We start from the raw sequence: 19775 nt of genomic DNA, 5'->3' as shown, positions 1-19775 counted from the left end.
GGACAACAAAGGAAGGTGTTGGCAGCCCGGGGCACCTGGCACTGCCCTCAGAACGGCCTTCGCAGCACCCCGTCTACATGGGCACAGGGAGCGGGCGCTGACCAGGAGGCTGCAGCTCGGGGGGTCTCGGCACAGGGCCCACTGACCTATCAAAGCAGGCACGGGGACGCCAGCAGGGAGTCCACCCTGACCTCGAGGGTCCGCCAAACGTGTCAGGGGGCAGGACACACCCTGTGCTCCATGCCATCCCCACCCCACCCCAGGGCTCACAGCCCCCTCCAGGACCGGCACGGGCAGTGCTGCTCGGAAGCCTGGCAGCTCGGCGCTCTAAAACCAGGGAGAGCAGAGCGCACCACGCTGCTCAGAAACGACACACGTGTTAGAGAAAGCCTCACTTGGCAGCAGGGAATGCCTGGGAGGGCCTCAGGGGTGCTGGCATGTTCTAGAAAGTTCTTGGGGGAGGGGGAGGCTCTTTGCTGGCTTCCTCCCTCTGTCCGTTTCCATTTACCGAGAAGCAGAGGACGCCTACGATGGCTGAGCCAGGCCAGAGCCACGAGCACCACTGGGCGTCCCAAGCGGTGGCAGTGACGGCTACCTGAGCCCTCCGAGCCCCTCTCACAGGGACCCCGACCCCGCACACTACCACTCCGGGGGCTTCCTGCTGCCCCAAACACCTGCCCAGGCGTTACTCTCAGACCCTAGAACATGCTACACTTGTTCCTTTATACACGTCAGGTTTCAAAGCACCACCTGCTCCCAGCCCGGGCTCCCGCCGTGGCACGTGCCTAGGGCTCTGGGCAAGCGGCTTGGATAGATTGCAGTGCTGTGATCACCGACCCAGGGGTGATGCAGCCCTCCCAGTGCCCGCTGGCTGACCTACACCACCCTGTCTCCATCGTCTGCAGGGGTGGCCGTCCAATTTGCCCTGCTCTGCTTCCTCTGCGATGGTACCACACGGGCTGCCATACGCTCCATGGGCATCGGGGTCTGCTCCCACAGCTATGCCTTTCTTACTCACGGGCAAGAGCAAGGAACAGGCCCAGGTGACATGAACCTCATCGGGTCACCGCCTCCCAGGGCTCATGAGCCCGGCACCCATCTCTCAGGCGGGCCTCAGATCTGGACCAGCAACCCAAGCCCTGCTGGATCCCCCACCCCGGAGGCTCACAAGCACCCACCATGGAGGTGGCCCCAGGCCAGGCATCCCAGGGAGGGCGGGGGCTCTAGGAGAAGGCTTTAGACACAACCCCCCACGCCATTCCTGCCCGCCCTGGCTCCCAGGGTGGTTTAGAGGCACGAAGCCGGAGGGCGTGTCCGGGTCAGGCTAACCTGGGCCTCACATCAGGGTCTCAAAGGCATCAAAGGACGGCCCCCCATAGCCGGGAGCTCGTGAACTTGGACGCCAAGGAGTGGCTCCCTCCACCTCCCGTGGACACAGGAGAAAAACAATTGAAACGTGTGTCCCCACATACCTTCCTCCACACCTGCCCTGGCCTCCTCACCAGAGGCCCGCACAGGCGTGCATCCCTCAATGACGCAAACAATATGAAAAATAAACTAAAATATACACTGAAAAAAAGTCCGACACAAAGGCAATTCTAAGGCCTCCAAGAACCCAAAGGCAGAAGAAACTCGGCAAGCCAGTGACACTGCCCCTGCCTGTGCCCTGACCCCAGGACACGGCTCCCAGCCGGGACACCCTTCCTTGACCCCGCCCCCAGCACGCGGTCCCCAGCCAGGGCACCTGCCAGTGACCCCCGCCCCCAGCCAGGGCACCTGCCAGTGACCCCACACCCAGCACATGGTCCCCAGCCAGGGCACCTGCCCGTGACCCCGCCCCCAGCCAGGGCACCCACACAACGCTGCCTGGGCCTCATCCACTCCGCCTCACTCCCAGTGGGGGCTCTCAATGCTGTGGTGGCCTACAGGACGGGGGTCCTCACTCCCTGCCCGTGGGGTCTCTGTGCCCAGCCACAGGCTTCCTGGGAGTACCAAATCCTTGGTTCCTGCCCCTGGGAGCTGCTCTCACCTGGGCTGCCCATCCCCCTCCGCTGAGACCACTGGCCAGGTCTGCTGGGCCAAGGGCCCATCCCCTCGGTCGCCAGCGTCTCTCCCAGTGACAGAGCCCCTGTGGGGGTGCACACTTCGTTACGCAACAATTGGTGAGAGTTAATCTGCTGATCTTATTACCTAAATCAGAGATCCTGCAGCCGGCAGTCAGGTGCTCAGCAGCTTCCCAGCCGTGCACGAGGTCCCCACTTCACGCCCTCAGCCGCCACCAGCAGGCAGCTCCCACGGGGAATTCACACCACACACACGGGCCCCACGACAGCGCCCACAGGGGAACCGTGGCTCCTGGGCTCACCTGATGCCTTTGTTCTGGGCGATGCTGTGCAGGGAGAGTCGCGACACTGCTGAGATGACCTGGGGGGGACAAGAGAGAGAGCACCTGTGATTCCGCCCAAAGCCACGCACGCCAGTGCCACCAAGCCACGCATGGCTGCCACGCACGCCGGTGCCACCAAACCCACACATGGTCACACACAAGCAGGTGCTGCCAAGCCCATACACAGTCCCACGGCTGATGGAACCACAAGCCCAGTGTCTCCCTCTTACTATTCTCGGGCTCACACCATGTGTTCACGGCCCCAAATCCAACCCTGCTCACACACTCCTGTCCCCTCCTGCCTGCCATAACAGAGGGCTCGTCCCAGGCCGCTGCTCTGGAAGCTTCCATGGGGTGCCCTACCGGGGCCTGCCTCACTCAGAGCAGGGGATATACAAGCCCAAGGAGGCTATGCGACAGGCCCAGGGTCACATGGCAGACAAGGTCCTGCGGATGCACAGGTGACCACACGGGGCTGGCTGCCCCTTTGTGCAGGGAGACGGGCACCCAGGGAGTTCAGAGCATGACAGCCCCCGGCATCGTGCCCGGCTGGGCCCTTTCCAACGTGGGACACATGAGGAGCAGTGGTGCCCCCCTGCCACCCCTTCCTTCTCCCAGCACTCTTCGCCTTAAACAAAGCAGCTACTTCCAGAAGTGCCAGAAGCACAGCAGGTGGCAGATGCTGGCCATTCATCAGGCGGGAAGAGGGCCCCCAGGAGCAGGCAGTGCAGGAGCAAGTGTGGGGCTCGTAGATGCAGACACGCCTGCGTGCGTGACCTTTCTGGGCTCAGCCCCACGCCAGTGGCCTTCCCAGCAGCACACCTCACAAAGACTGAATGGTAGACCCACAGGGCTGTGAGGGTCTCTGGCTTCAGATGCAGTGAGCCCCAGCGGGGGCCCCACACTGCCGTCCCCCGAGGGGGCTCTCAGACACAAGCAGCAACTGGGTCTGGCTGTGTCTGCCGAGCTAAGAGCTCTGGGTGCTGACGGCAAACAGAAAATACAGGGAGACCACCATGTGCCCCCCATTCGAGGCCTCGGCCAGCAAAGTGCACGAGCCGCCCTTCTCCTGCGCCGCCCAGCCGGCCTGCCGATCACCTCCGGGAGTGGCAGTGGGGCATGGACTCCCCCTTACCAAGGCATCGTCAGCACCCAGGGAGGATGGAGGGGATGAAGGCCGCTGCCACCAGGAGTGAGTGCACAGGCCCCGCTCTGGGCAGTGGCACCCAAAACAGCGAGGCAGCCAGGACCCACAGGCACACAGGCAGGTCTCCCGTGGTCACGGCCCCGACACCAGCACTCGGTGTTTCCGAGTCGAGGCAGCTCCTGACCTGGGCCACACTGGCCAGCAGGCAGGAGCCAGAGCCCCACCACCACCGCCCAGCCCCGCTGCCTGCTAAGGCTACAGACCCCCCTGCTGGCACTGTGCAGGGCCCATTGTGGGAGCCCGACTACAGCGACCCAGCCCAGGGGTGAGCAGACCCTGGGATGGCCGGGGCTCAGGCGGGACCACCGTCTGCAGGGGTGGAGAGAGGCAGCGCTGCCCCTCCCAGGACGGAGTTCCAGGTCCCTGTGGACCATGATTCCTCCCGCAAGGCAAGTGTCAGACCGTGACATTCTCACAGCTTTTACTTCCACTCCAGCGAAGCGAATGAATGCAGACCCTGGCCCTGCCTCCCTCCCCTCGCTCCCCGACACACGGCTTCGCCCCTCCGAGAGAAGTGGTGCTAGGGAACAGGACGAGAGGACCCAGAGCCCGTACCCGGGAGGACCAGCCTTGCAGGTGATCCAGCTGCACGGCCAGCTGTGCTGCTCACCGAGTCCACTGCGGGTCAGGGCCGACACCACCCGGCCAGATCGCAGCCTCCAGTCCAGCCACATCCGGTGGCGGGGGCAGCTTGGCCCCCAGATTTCACAACACCCACAACCATCACAGGAGGCTCGAGGGCCCAGAATCTGCATTCCCTGGGGGTCCCTGAAGGATAGAATGACCTGGTGTGGCACCCTGCAAATTCCTCCCAGCTAGCAGGGGTCACAGGTGGGTGGCCATCGCGACCTCCCCATGGTCAGCCTCCGTGCTCCCGCAGCAGCCTGGGCAGGGCTGTGGGGCTCTGAGGGCTGGACCCCGGCTCCAAGTCCACAGCAACGGGCATCCCAGGTCACTCCACACTCAGTGACCTCAACTAGTGGACCGCAGCGTGTGGCTGGATCCACTGGGCCCACGTCCACTGCGGCAACACGACCTCACGACCCTTCTGGCCACGGCTGGCCCACGCCGGCCGGCCCCTGGAATTTGTGGAGGTCTCTGCAGGCACAGGAGCAGACACCAGCACCCTCACGTGCCCTCCTGCCCCAGGGCAAGCCGAGCAGCCGTGGGGCAAAGCCTCCCTGCCAACCCGGGTCCCAGAGGGTCCCATCCCCCATGCTGACATGCTCCGCCCCCCAAGAACAAGCCGCACAGCCCCAGCCCGACGCTGAGGTGACCAGCCTCACTCCACACGCCGCCTGGGCAGCTCCTGTCACAGCGGAAGCCACAGGGAGCACAGCCTGAAGCCAGGGGCGACCCATCACTCCCCTACTCTGACCAGAGCCCACTGTTTCCTTCCTGGACACTGGGAGTGAGGTCAGGGAAAGCTCGAGGCAGCCCACGAGGGGGCTTCACTAGAAACCCGTCCCAGCCACAGGAGGGGCCTCCAGCGCTCTGCATGGCGCAGGGACGGGCAGGGGCAGGCCGTCATGGAAGGCGCTGCAAGCCAGACCCACAGCTGAGCATCAAACCCGGAACATGCCCACCTACCATGCATGGGCAGCGTGGAGGGCGGGTAAGCGCGCCTGGCTGGCCCCAGGAGGAAGCCCAAGCAACAGCCACTCAGGAGCCAAGGGGAGACCGGGCGGGGCCTCAGCTAGGGCCTCAGAATCGCCGGTCCTCCTGCAGCACCCCGCTGAGCTCTCGCTGTGACCCGGACAGCGCCCCAAATCCAGACACCTGCTTGTTCTCAGGGAATCTGCAGCAAGACCTTCAGCTGCCAGGGTGTGGGGCCAGCCAGGTCCCAGGACTAACTCCTGACCCTTTGCACCCTGCCCTGAGGTCACCTATTCTCCACTGTGTGGGAGGGCAGCAGATGGACAGAAGTGAGGCGGACAGGAGGAAGATGGACAGATGGACACGGGATGGATGTGGGATGGGCGGTGCAGGGATGATGGATGAGGAGACAATGGACGGAAAACGAGTGGGTGGACAGACGATGGGCAGCGGGGCGAGTGGGTGGGCGGACAGACGATGGGCAGCGGGGCGAGTGGGTGGGCGGACAGACGATGGGCAGCGGGGCGAGTGGGTGGGCGGACAGACGATGGGCAGCGGGGCGAGTGGGTGGGCGGACAGACGATGGGCAGCGGGGCGAGTGGGTGGGCAGACGATGGGCAGTGGGGCGAGTGGGTGGGTGGGCAGACGATGGGCAGCGGGGCGAGTGGGTGGGCAGACGATGGGCAGCGGGGCGAGTGGGTGGGCAGACGATGGGCAGCGGGGCGAGTGGGTGGGCAGACGATGGGCAGCGGGGCGAGTGGGTGGGCGGACAGACGATGGGCAGCGGGGCGAGTGGGTGGGCGGACAGACGATGGGCAGCGGGGCGAGTGGGTGGGCAGACGATGGGCAGTGGGGCGAGTGGGTGGGTGGGCAGACGATGGGCAGCGGGGCGAGTGGGTGGGCAGACGATGGGCAGCGGGGCGAGTGGGTGGGCAGACGATGGGCAGCGGGGCGAGTGGGTGGGCAGACGATGGGCAGCGGGGCGAGTGGGTGGGCGGACAGACGATGGGCAGCGGGGCGAGTGGGTGGGCGGACAGACGATGGGCAGCGGGGCGAGTGGGTGGGCAGACGATGGGCAGTGGGGCGAGTGGGTGGGTGGGCAGACGATGGGCAGCGGGGCGAGTGGGTGGGCAGACGATGGGCAGCGGGGCGAGTGGGTGGGCAGACGATGGGCAGCGGGGCGAGTGGGTGGGCAGACGATGGGCAGCGGGGCGAGTGGGTGGGCGGACAGACGATGGGCAGCGGGGCGAGTGGGTGGGCAGACGATGGGCAGTGGGGCGAGTGGGTGGGTGGGCAGACGATGGGCAGCGGGGCGAGTGGGTGGGCAGACGATGGGCAGCGGGGCGAGTGGGTGGGCAGACGATGGGCAGCGGGGCGAGTGGGTGGGCAGACGATGGGCAGCGGGGCGAGTGGGTGGGCGGACAGACGATGGGCAGCGGGGCGAGTGGGTGGGCGGACAGACGATGGGCAGCGGGGCGAGTGGGTGGGCGGACAGACGATGGGCAGCGGGGCGAGTGGGTGGGCGGACAGACAGATGGCTGGATGATGTGCAGGTGGTGGGTGGACAGATGGCTGGATGGACGATGGGCAGGCAGGCAGGTGGGTGGGTAGGTGGACGGACAATGGGCAGGCGGGCAGGTTGGTGGGTGGACAGATGGCTGGATGGACGATGGGCAGGGGGATATGACCCTCCATCTCATACCTCTGATGCAAGAAGCGGAAGACCAAGGAAAGACTGACCCCAATGGCCCCACACCACCCCAAGGCTACCCACGCCTTCCCACCCCACCCCACCTCCCACCGCCCCTGCAAAGATACTACGGCTGAGGGGGCCAAGGCTGGGGGGCAATGGGAGGGCAACATCATATGACCAAGTGACCGAGGTCTCATGGCAAGGGTGGGCCTGAGTGGGCAACTCTGGAACCCCAGCTGCCACCCACGAGGAAGCATGGCACAGGACACCCTGATGTCCCTGGAGCTGCCAGCTCGGAGCTGGGACTCAACCCTGCCCACAACGTTAGGCAGGGCCCTCGGAGCAGCCTGCATGGAGCCAGGACCTGTCCTCCAGGGCCACTCCCACCCCTCCCTTCCCCAGGAGTGAAGGTGCAGGCTCTGGCTGGCTTGGACCACCCTGGGAGTCTTGGGCAGGTGCAGAGAACAGGCTGGAAGGCGTGACTGAGCCCCTCCCAGTGGTGGCCTGGGGGAAGCTGTCGCCACTGTGACCATGGCACAGTCCAGGGCAGGCAGACGGCGTGGGGAGGTGCACTGCAGGGCACAGCAGAGGCGACACGGGGAGAGCGTGGGAGCCTGGCTCGCTCTCGCAGCCTCAGCTCCCAGCACTCTCTCCTCTGCGGCTCCACAGCGCCAGCTCCCCAGCAGTGTGGTCCTGCAGACGACGGGGCTGGAACCAACTCCTCGCCTCCCCGGAGACGAGAACCCAGGACCAGCACAGGCAGCAGAAGTCTGCCTGCAAACCCTGAGACCTGGGCTCTGGGTCACACTGCATCGGGTGCCACAGCGGGAAGAAGCAGGCTGCAGGGTGACGCCAGGCCGTGACCCATGCACGGAAGGAGGCTGCGGGCGACTTTGACCCTCCATGGCCGCCCCGCCCACCGCGAGAGTCCACAGTTCCCAGAAGGGAGGGCGGAGTGGGCCACAGGAGCGCCGTGGCAGGCCTGTCGCTGAAACAGCTATTAGAACTCATCAGAGGTGACAAGGAAGCTGAGCCAGGACAGAGCCAGGCTCGCAGCCCCAGCCTGCCCCCCCTGTCCCGGCCTCTCCCAGCCTGCCCCCACTGTCCCGGCCTCTCCCAGCTTGCCTAGGCCTGTCCCCACTGCCCCCCTGCTGCCCCCACTGCCCCGGCCTGACCCACTGCCCTGGCCTCTCCCGGCCTGCCCCCACTGTCCTGGCCTCTCCTGGCTTGCCCCCACTGCCCCGGCCTCTCCCGGCTTGCCCCCTGCCCCGCTGTCCTCTCCTCTCTGGGCTCCAGGTCCCTACCCGTGGGGCTGGCAAATACAGGGCCATCACGCCCCCACCATGCCCAGGGCAGGCATCACCAATCGATAACCCTGCAGAGCCAGCAGCTGCCCCTGCGCCTCTGTCCCTGTGCTGCTTCGATCAGGTCCTGTCCATCGGGCCTGGGAGTCCCACCGACAGCGGCCATGTCCTGCTGCAGCCCACGACACCAGGACAAATGTCTGTGAGCCACAGGGCTTGGACAGCGCCAGACGAGGCCCTGAGGGGTCGCTGTTTCCGATGTCATGACAACTTCCTGACAGGGACCAGCCCGGGCAAGGAGGGGGCGGGGCCTTGGGCGCAATCCGGCCCAAGTCTTCATCTTACAGAGGAAAACCACAAACCCAGCTGGAATAGAGGCAAGTCACGCCCGGACGCCACCAGCAACTTCCAGAACCAAGGTCCCCTCCGAGTTTGAGGCTGACTCCTCGTGGATGTGGTGGCAGAGGACACCATGCAGGCTCAGGTGGCAAACGCCCCATGAGGCTGCCCTGGGGTCCTCTGGGGTGTCGCGAGGCCCAGGGCGCTGGCAGGTCCTCTGGGGTGTCGCGAGGCCCAGGGCATGCTGGCAGGTCCTCTGGGGTGTCGCGAGGCCCAGGGCATGCTGGCAGGTCCTCTGGGGTGTCGCGAGGCCCAGGGCACTGGCAGGTCCTCTGGGGTGTCGCGAGGCCCAGGGCATGCTGGCAGGTCCTCTGGGGTGTCGCGAGGCCCAGGGCGCTGGCAGGTCCTCTGGGGTGTCGCGAGGCCCAGGGCGCTGGCAGGTCCTCTGGGGTGTCGCAAGGCCGATGAGGCGGAAGCCACGTGTCCCTCTGACTCCATCCCATCCCTAAGTCCAGCCAACTGGCCGTCCACCCTAAGGCCCAGGCCATCAGCTGGGGACGGGCCACAGCCCCCCAACACCAAAGCGACCCGAGCAGCGCCCTCTGGTTCTGCGAGCCTGCAATGTGCTGACAGCAATGGCGGCCGGAAGCCGGCTGGGTGGGCTGGCCGGGGCCACTCACTGTCTATGCATGTCTTGTCCGGACACTCCCAGCCACAGCCCGGCTCAGCGCCCCAGGGAACGCAGGCGGTGACCGGCCTGGCAGGAGGCTGGCCCCAGCCTGAGCCGCACCGGCGCCGCCCTCCCCCACTCCTCCCTCTCAGGGCGAGGCTCCTGGAGACACCGACGCTGCCCAGCAGGCTGAGTCACCGCCTGCAAGGTACAAGAATCCCCAAGGAAGCCCGGGCAGCAGCGCCTCACTGCCAACTCGTGCAGTTACGGGAACAGGGCTGGGTGGGGCAGCGCGTGGCGGTGGGGCCTCCCACTCCCCCACCAGTTCCACGTGGCGCTTTGTGTGGGAGGGGGTCAGGGAGCTGGTGTCTGCACAGGTGGGCTCACATGGGTCCCCAGTGCTGAGATGGCCCCCAACCCACATTCACTCTGCCACCACACCAATCTCACTGCCCTGGTCCTGAGCAAGGACGCCACCGGGAAACTGCTCCAAAGGGCAGTGTCAGGCCCTGGCCTGTTCCACTTCACTCAAAGCCCTGTCACCTGCGGGCCAGTGTGGGCGCCACTTCCCCAGCACCCTCAGCCTCCAGGGCTGCCATCACAGAGTATGAGCCTCAGCACAAGACACCTGCTCACACCTGGTCGCACCCACCCAGAGCACACACCTGCTCACACCTGGTCGCACCCACCCAGAGCACACACCTGCTCACAGTCACCCAGGGCACACACCTTGCTCACACCTGGTCGCACCCACCCAGGGCACACACCTGCTCACAGTCACCCAGAGCACACACCTGCTCACACCTGGTCATATCAACCCAGAGCACACACCTTGCTCACACCCAGAGCACACACCTGCTCACACTCACCCAGAGCACACACCTGCTCACACCTGGTCACACTCACCCAAAGCTCACACCTGATTACACCCACAGGGCACACACCTGCTCACACTTGGTCACACTCACCCAGAGCACACACCTGGCCACACCTGGTCACACCCACAGACACCTGCTCACACCTGCCCCACACTCACAGCTGCTCTCACACAGCCCCACTCGGCTCCCTCACCTACAAGAGCAAAGAACAGAGAGAGGCGCCCCAGAGGGGGAGGGGGAGTTTCTGGTCTGCAGCAGGGGAGCCAGAGGTCGTGGCTGTGCAGGACCTGAGGGCAGTGGTGGTGGGTGTCAGAGGAGCAGGTGGGCACAGACCAAGGCCAGCCAGAGCTTCACCAGGGGACCTCGGTGAGGACACGGGTGCCCCCATTCTCTCCTGTGGGAAGAGCAGGTCCTGCCACAGCAGGTCCACAGACACAGGTCCCACGGACCACTTTACAGGAGCCCAGGATGGTCCATCCCGGACCCCTGCATCGGCCCAGTGAACTGAGGTACTCCCAGCCTGGACTTGCCCCAGGGCCCTGGGGAGGGCAGCACCCACCCATACAAGAGCGTGCCACCTGCACCACCCCACTGCCCAGGGACCCAGCCAAGCATTACTCGTGCGTACACAGCTATGCACCCCCACGCAGATGCGTGTCACTGGCTAAGCATTCCATCACCAACTGCCACCATTTCCCTGGTCTGCTTCCTGCTCCCACTCCAGGGCCACTCTCCCCTGGGGAGCACCCTGCCCTGCTGCTGGTCGCCAGATTCCCCCCAGGTGCGGCTCGAAGGGACTCACCCAAGAAGCTGCCATGCACATAAATACATCAGCCGACCGGCTCCCTCGGCTGCCCCTATGCCACCGGCTGAGTGGGCCGGAGAGCGTAGGCACTCCAGGGCACTCGGCAGACGCTGGCCCTGTGCCATCTCACCCCACCCCCCTTCAACAGCAGGTGCCTGCCCCTGACCTCAGGGGGCCTCCCTCAGATGCCAGATGTTTGCAAACACACAACCCCAGCTTCACACAAACACTTCCAAGCACGCAGAGGCAGCCTCACTCACACGGAAGCAAGGCCTCCTGGGGACCCGGCAGCTCAGAGAGGATGCTGGGAGCAGAGGAGCCCCAGGTGTGCGTGCACCCAGCAGTCCCCCTTCTCCCAAGTCAGCCACAAAGCCCAGGCACGGGACCATCCCTGGACAGGGGACGAGGCCGACCACAGCAGGGGGCATCCCTCAAGGTCCCGGAACGGCCTCCCTGACAGGCAATGTCTCCTGCAGGACACGCACTAGGGCAGCTCAAGTCAGCACAGGCAGGCGCATGGACAGCCAGCCACTCGGGGCGCACACCAGCCTGCCAGACAACACCCCTTCTAAACACACAAGACCTGTGTCCACTGCAGGCAGGCCACGCAGGGAGGGTCCATGAACCAGGCCCCAGACCAGCAGGAATGCCACAGGCTCACGGCCGCCATCCTCCCCCAGGACGCTGCACGGAGCACACAGCCAGGGCTCTGGAGTGGGAACACTATTCCAGGACATACAGGCCACCCTGGTCCCTGCCGCTGCCCTGGCCCGGGACGTACAGGCCACCCTGGTCCCTGCCGCTGCCCTGGCCCGTGCTGCAGGACCAGCCCGGCCACAAGGATGGAAAAGGCCAACTTCTGGATGCCTTCCGGGGGTGGGGGCAGGGCAGACTCAGAAGTCACACGTCCCCTAGGGCGAGGCCATCTTCCAAGGTCCAGTCAGCCAAGGGGATCCCCCCACCTTACCCCTCCACCTCCACAGCCCAGGGCATTTGCCACAAAAACTGATGCCTCGCACATGTGGACCGGGGGGAGGGGGAGGGGATGGGCAGCAAGGCCCCCACACCTCCTCCCACTTTGGCATACAAAGCAGAGGCACAGCTGCTCCAAGCCCCCCACCCCCGACCCCAGCCATGTCCCCAGGGAGGAGATGCCCTGCAGAGGCCAGGCACCACCCCCTACCCTGCCTCCACAAGCAGCAACAGCCAGCCCAGGGCCTGGGCCAGGCCACCTGCGGACGCCCTCCACCCCACTCCCCCGACACGCTTTCCCCACACACGCTCCCCCAACACACACGCTCCCCACACACACGCTCCCCACACACACGCTCCCCACACACACGCTCCCCACACACACGCTCCCCCACACACGCTCCCCACACACACGCTCCCCCACACACACGCTCCCCCACACACACGCTCCCCACACACACGCTCCCCACACACGCTCCCCCACACACACGCTCCCCCACACATGCTCCCCACACACACGCTCCCCACACACGCTCCCCCACACACGCTCCCCCACACACACACTCCCCCACACACACGCTCCCCCCCACACACACTCCCCCCCACACACACGCTCCCCACACACACGCTCCCCCCCACACACACGCTCCCCCCCACACACGCTCCCCCACACACGCTCCCCCACACACACACGCTCCCCCACACACACGCTCCCCCCCACACACGCTCCCCCACACACACACGCTCCCCCACACACACGCTCCCCACACACGCTCCCCCACACACACGCTCCCCCACACACGCTCCCACACACACACGCTCCCCCACACACACGCTCCCCCACACACACGCTCCCACACACACGCTCCCCCACACATGCTCCCCCACACGCATGCTCCCACACACACGCTCCCCCACACACACACTCCCCCACACACACGCTCCCCACACACACGCTCCCCACACATGCTCCCCCACACGCATACATCACGCTTGTCACTCACCCTCCCCTAGAGCCCCAACAAAGACCTGCCCAGACCCCAGCAGCCAAGGCGACACTGGGCTCCACAGGCCCAGCCCGCAAGCCTGCACGCTCATCTCACCTCCTCAGACCCCAGAGCACCTGGGACCCCCACCAAGTGGCCCAGCAGGGGAGGTGACTGTCCAAGGTCCCGGAGGGGTGACACAGCGCTAGCACCTAAGTTACTGGGGATCCCAGCTCCCCAACCTGAGCAGCCAACCCTGACCCCTGACCCCTGACCCCTGACCAGCCTGCCCGGCCGTGTTTAGAGGAGGAGCTGTGGGCTCAGCCTGCCATCCTACCGTTAACTGGCAGGTCTCCATCACCCTACACGGCTCTGGGAGCTCCCCAGCACCTCTTGCTCATCACCTCATCACGTTCCACGTGGAGTCACCCAGCACCCCTTAGATGCACTTTCTAACAGCCACCATTTTCATCCTGTTTCACTTGTTCCTTCTCCCTCCCTCCCTGCCTCTGCTCTGCGCTCAGCCTGCCCCGGCCCGGGCACCCCGGCTCCTCCGTGGGCTCAGCCTGCCCCGGCCCGGGCACCCCGGCTCCTCCGTGGGCTCAGCCTGCCCCGGCCCCGGGCACCCCGGCTCCTCCGTGGGCTCAGCCTGCCCCGGCCCCAGGTGCCCCGGCTCCTCCGTGGGCTCAGCCTGCCCCGGCCCGGGCACCCCGGCTCCTCCGTGGGCTCAGCCTGCCCCGGCCCCAGGTGCCCCGGCTCCTCCGTGGGCTCAGCCTGCCCCAGCCCCAAGCGCCCTGGCTCCTCCGTGGGCTCAGCCTGCCCCGGCCCCAGGTGCCCCGGCTCCTCCGTGGGCTCAGCCTGCCCCGGCCCCAGGTGCCCCGGCTCCTCCGTGGGCTCAGCCTGCCCTGCCCCGGGTGCCCCGGCTCCTCCGTGGGTTCAGCCTGCCCTGCCCCGGTTGCCCCATCTCCTGTGGGCTCAGCCTGTCCTGGCCCCGGGCACCCTGTCTCCTCTGTGGGCTCCACTGACGTCTGACCCTGGCCCCAGCACCTGCAGGGTTGGGCGGGGCTGACAGTCAGGTCCTTGTGGCGTCCAGGAGGCAGCCTAAGAGTGAGCTGAGGCAGGTGACTTGAATGTGCTTGCAAGTGCGTGGGGCATGCCTGGGGTGGCTCTGTGGGGCATGCCTGGGGTGGCTCTGATGGTGTCGGCTTTCGTTCCTGCACCCTGGCCCCCCACATTTCCAAAATAAACAGGTGTGTTGACCAAACCTCACCAGGAAGGCAAGGAGGGCCTGCGGCAGCTGTCCCCGGGACACACCAGGCAGCAATCTGCAGCAGCCAGGACCATGCAAGGACAAAGCACAGTGGGGCAGCCTCTGGTCTGCAGTGCTCAATCCAGGCATCCCGAGCTGACCGGCATGGGGAAGTCCATGCAGACAGGAAGCCGGTGAGACACGGCTCAGGGCTGGAGAACAGCTCTCTGAGCAGCTGCAGGGTGGCACGACAGGCTCTGCTTGGGACGCCAGAAGCTCACAGGGCCGTGCTGGTTCTGCCCCAGCTACTGCACTTCCCCCCCAGCTCCCTGCTAATGCACCCTGGGAGACAGCAAGTGAAGGCTGAGTCCTAGGTCCCCGGTGCCCCATGCGGCCGACCCAGATGGAATGTTGGTTCCCGGCTTCAGCCTGGGGGTGGACCTTTAGGAAGCAGATCAATCAATTCCTCTCTCTGTCTCTCTCTCTCTCTGCCTGTCAGATGCAGCTTTCAGAGCTCAAAGCCAACACAGCGTGGCCGCCTCCCTCCCCAGCTGCTGCCCTCCAGGCCAGCTCCCCCACCCCAGCAACCACCTGCGCTGCACTGGCACTCTGCTCTCTCCCCCTGCCCGCCCCGCTTCTGGGCAGTTCTGAGCAGCTCCAGGCAGAGCTGCCTTGTTCCCCAGGCACCCATCAGCCCTTAGAAGCCACATGCTGAGTTGAGTGCCCCATGACATGCCAGCGCCACTTGCACCTCCTGGCAGGAGTGGTTTTGTTCCACCAGAGCACCTCTGGGGAAAGATGGGGTGTACCTGGGCCACCCCTGCCAGACTCCGGTGACATCTACGTGTGGCACCCTCTGGTCCTTCCCCAGGCTCCAGCCCCAGGGAGGCGGTCTGGACCATGCGAGCCGGAGGGGCAGTCTGCAGGATGCATCTCACAGGCCAGGAATGGAAAGGGCAATGTTACGACAATGACAACTGAGCCCAATGCGCGACTGGATCATCCCTCCCAGCCGCCCGCTCTGGACTCCTCTGACACAACGGGGTCTGCTGCTTCCTGCCATCGGACCCCCACACACGAGTGGAGCCCCGGCCCCCCGTGCTGGCCTCTTGGCCACACGCAGCGCTGTCCTCAGAGAACCCAACATCAGCGCCTTTTTCCAGACACTTTGAGAGCTTCAAGGGACAGGGACAAGCCTGGGTTGCCCCTCTCATAACCAGGGAGAAATGGGGCCATGTCATGGTGCTCCTGGCTCCTGGCTTCAGCCTGGCCCAGTCCTGGCCGTCGCTGCCATTAGGGAGTGAACCAGCGAAGGGCGAGCTCGCTCCCTCTTCTCAATGATCCCTCTCTGTAATTCCGCCTTCCAAATAAATAAATCTTTTTTCTTAAAAAAAAAAAAAAAAAGTGGACTGAGACCCGAGTGTCTTGCGCCCACAACTGAGGCCTGGGCACATTTCCAAGAGTAAAGGGAAAACAGCCCGGCCCAACCCCACCAGGCACACCCTTACCAACCCTGTGTGCCCACCTGGGCCGGGACCCAGACCCCGTGTAGAGAACCAGGGAGGTGCTCTGTGGCGACACCCCATCACTGCTCACCTGGGCCGCGCACCTGCTCTCTGCATGTGGCTGAGGCCCACGTGGGCCTTGCCAGGCGCCCCCCAAGGCCCAACAGCACCCTGGGTCAGCACACCCAGCCTCTAGTCCAAGCTCGGAGCCCCTGGGGCTGACGTCGGGAGGGGAGAGGCCTGGCAGGCCCAGCCCTGGTTTACAGAGTCGGGACTTGCTGGTCCCACCGCCAGGCTCATTAATCAACCCCTCTCCTTGCTCGGCTCAGCCACCAGCCTCCAGGGACCTGCCAAGCCTCGCACGTCCTGAGACAGGTGGAGGACAGAGACACGGAAAGGACAGCCAGCGGGCGATGCCTGTGAAGACTGCAGACGGCAGAGCCATACGTCCCTGGGAGGGAGGAGAAGGGGGACAGCAGGAGCCCCAGGCATCAGCCCACCCCACCCCCACCCCGACAGCCACGCCATAGGGCCCCCCGACAGCCAGCCCTGCCACCCCGTCAGCCACACCACAGAGCCCCCTGCAGCCGGCCGGCCCACCCCCACCCCGTCAACCTTGTGATGTGTAGCGGCCACTGAGGGCCACCTATGGGTGGCGCCACCATCATGACACCTCCACCAACAAGGCTGGAGGCTACCACGGAGCAAACCAGACAAGGGTTCCTGCCCCCGGGTGTTCAAGCCCAGCCCCTGGCTTGGTGCAGGTCAGTAACCACGGACAGTGCCCACCTGCGACACCTTCAGGGCAAAAGAGCCGCACGCCACATTGGGCAGTGAGGCCCAAGCACCTGCTACCCCCCAGGACACATCAACAGGGAGCTGGACCAGAAATGGGGGAGCCAGGACTCCAACAAGCACTCAAATGCGGGGTGCAGAGGCCCTTGGCAGGAGCTTGACATACGGCACAACAAGACCTCCCCACAAGGCCGCGTTTACAACCCTCCGCCAGACCCACGCCCCCGCCTGACCCACGCCCCTCCTGACCCACGCCCCCGCCTGACCCACGCCCCCGCCTGACCCACGCTCCCGGCTGAACCCCCTCCAGGCCCTGACCCTGCCTGCAGCCTCAGTGGCCACACCAGCACCCTCAGGGCGGCCCGCGCCACGCACACTGCGAGGACAGTGAACAGAGCTGTGGACACAGGCACCTCCCTTGGCTTCCCTCCCGTGGCTGAATGCAGAGGACAACTGGAGCCCTGCGGCCACTTGGGGTTCGGAGGAGAGCAGAGCAGAGGAAGGGAGTACCTGATCAGACCAGGGCCCTGAGGCAGGGTTAGGGAAGGGTGAGCAGCTGCTGGGAAGTTCCAGCCCTCGAGGGACAGGATCAGGGCCCCTGCAGCACGTACCGGGTGAACGGCCAGTCCTGGCCGGCAGGGGCACAGGGAGAGACCGCCGGCCCAGCTCCAGGCCCCCTCCTGCTCCCCGCAGCAGCTTCCGGCTTCCCCCAAGCTCACATTTGTCATCTCTCTGAATTTTCATCTCTCCACGGACTCGGGACAGTAGCAACCCTACCGGGACACGACAAGACCCTCTGTGGGCAATCAGGGCAGGGTGGGTGTCTCAGGGAGCCCGGGAGCCCCTGCCGGCACCGCCCCCCGCAGGCCAGGAATGCCCCACACCTCCTGGGAGGTCTGTGGGCCCACCTGGGGCTGAGACAAACCTCTGCAGGGGAAAAGACTCCCCACCGTCGCCCACGTCAAAAGGCAGTATGCTCAGCCTGAAGATAAAAACATGCGTGGATTCCGGAATCCTGGAGATGCCACACGCACTCAGCCAGTCCCCCAGTCACTGGGAGCCACACATGGGGCTGGGCTCACAGCACCCATGGGAGGGCCCTGGGAGACACGGGTCCCAAAATGGAGCCACTACGCATGAAGCTGAGGGGTGGGGAGGGACACAGCAGGCTGGGATTCCGGGGCATCCTGGCAGCCCACCAGGAGCAGGGCCCCTCCTGGATAACAGGACACAGAAGCTGGAGTGCCTGCCAGGAGCAGGTGCCAGCTCTGTACGTTTCCTGGCAGGGTACTGAAGGACATCCCCCCAGGGGACAGCCACACTGTCCTCACTGGAAACCAGACAGTACACTCAGGACACAGCCCAGGTGGGGGCAGGCAGGCAGCCGGGCCTGTCCTCCCTACACACACAGCACGCAGCTGGCCCCGGCAGAGATGGCAGGACACCCCAGAAAAGGCTTCCCCTGCCCCCAGCGCCGAGAGATGAGGTTTTCTGGAATCTTCCATGGCCTGGGTATCTATAGGCTGTGTCACCAGTGGGGACAGACCCCTGCAGCCAAGGGGTCCCGCAAGCTCACCCGCAGTGCCACAGGTGACAACCCCGGGGGCCCTCCTGTTACGGGGTGCAGCCAGTGATAGCCAGCACCCACTGACAGTGGGCAGATCGAATGCGGCTGTGTCCCCCACCCTCTGTCCTGAAGGTGGGGCCAGACAGCAATGGAATGTTAATTCCATCCTCAGCCACTCCTGTCCACCTGTGGTATCATCTGAGCAGGAAGGCACTGCATTGTTGTGTAACCACGCCCCTCACAAGCCCCTTTAAAAGGCCTGTGAAGCAGGGGGCGGGGGATCGCTCTTTCTGGTCAGGTGCTTCCGTTACTCTGGCACCCCAACTCTTGGCTGACTCAGGACAGGTAATCCCCTGAGCCCGGTCCCTGCGTCCTGCTTAGTTGGGACAATGGATATAGTAATATTACTTCTGGTTTGTGTGCTGTCGGGAGATCCAGGAGAGGGGAGGCCCGACAGGGATGGAATGTGGGCAGAGAAGCCAGGGAAAGGTGACTGCAGCTTGGGAAGTGTGTCCAGGTTATCCGTTGCACGTCTCTTAGGATAACTTATTGTTGGGGAAGCTGGGACAGGTCTTCGGCTTAACAGATGGACTTGAGGACAATGACCATTTTTCCTTTGGGGTTATGAGTGGTTGGCTTGCCATATGGACTTGTGATTTGCTATTTCTAGCATGCTCTATTGTCACCAAGCCTGGTTAATAAAGACTCCTTAATAAACCTTAGCCATATCTGGTGTGTTCTCGCTCGCACCCCGTAACACTCCCAGACCCGCCCGGCGAGAATCTCTGGGACCCTGCGTTTCCCTTCCCTGTCCTCCCCTAACCAAGGGCCGAGGAGGCCCGGGGCTGTGCGGGCCAGCAGGGCTGCGGACATCCAGTGCGGGGAAGGAGCGGGTCCACAGCCAGAAGCCACTGCAGGAACCCAGGGGCCAGGCTAGCCCGTCCACTGGACACCGGTGAGAGGCCCAACCCGCTCTGGGCTCCCACAGGCGCCCCGACCAAGGAGCTGGGGAGGGGTCACCCCCCTTCCTAAGCTCCCTTCGAGGGGTCCCCAGCCCCTCAGCACAGGCCCACGCTGACGCAAGCACTTCTCACAGCTGGCAGGAAGCAGGTGCAGGCAGCATGGGGGGTGCTGACACAGCCCCCCTCCCCAGCTGGGTTTCCCCGGCGACCCGCCAGGGCTGGGCCCGCACAGATAAGAGAAGGAGCAGACAGCACTGCACGGCGACCGTGATTCACGTGGGACAAAACCCAGGCCCACGGGGGGGGAGGGGAGGGGGGCAGGCGAACAAAGGCGGGCGCTGCTCCAGCCCACAGCACACCAAGCCCCAGGAGAGCAGGGGTCTCCACGCAAGGTGGGTGGGGGAGCTGTGCAGCCCGGCCACAGCGGTGAAATCCCCAGCACCACCCCAGCTGAGGGCACCTTAAAGTGCCAGGCACCAGGTGCCAGGCTGGGGGCAGGGTCCTGGCTCCAACTGGCCACTCCACTCTGGTGCAGCCCCTTCCCCGACAGGGACACACCTGCACGGGTTCAATGACCGCACCCAGGCAGACACGGCCCCACCCAGGCCTGGGAGCCCTGACCACTGACCGGGCCAGCCCCAGTCTCGGCAGCCCTGAGTCCAGCCGGACGGGCTATGGACAGCTCGTGGGCAGCAAGTGGCAGGCGGTCGCAGCCACGGGGTCGGCCGTGTGCACAAGAGCGACTCTGCAGGGCAGGAGGGTGCGCCAAGGCTGTCCGCAGACCCCTGAGAGCCGGGAGCCCACCAAAGCCGAGCACTCACGCTGCCTTCTCTCTTGTGGCCAAAAGGTGCACCCCTCCTC

The 19775-nt window shown here is 65.3% G+C and overlaps 1 protein-coding gene across 4 annotated transcripts in view; it reads right to left on the bottom strand.

Annotated features, from left to right (window-relative positions):
* The window catches only part of VAV2 (vav guanine nucleotide exchange factor 2), a 90958-nt gene that overhangs the window by 41222 nt on the left and 29961 nt on the right, over positions 1-19775 (bottom strand). For all 4 annotated transcript variants that reach the window (XM_040963360.1, XM_040963358.1, XM_040963359.1 and 1 more), the window contains exon 3: positions 2366-2424. In XM_040963360.1, coding sequence (XP_040819294.1) covers positions 2366-2424 — 59 coding nt within the window. The remainder of the gene's footprint in view (positions 1-2365; positions 2425-19775) is intronic.

The sequence above is a fragment of the Ochotona curzoniae genome, unplaced genomic scaffold (genome assembly GCF_017591425.1).
Source record: "Ochotona curzoniae isolate NIBS_2020 unplaced genomic scaffold, NIBS_Ocur_1.0 scaffold_3208, whole genome shotgun sequence".
Lineage (NCBI taxonomy): Eukaryota > Metazoa > Chordata > Mammalia > Lagomorpha > Ochotonidae > Ochotona > Ochotona curzoniae.
This window is presented reverse-complemented; position numbering and strand designations above follow the sequence as displayed.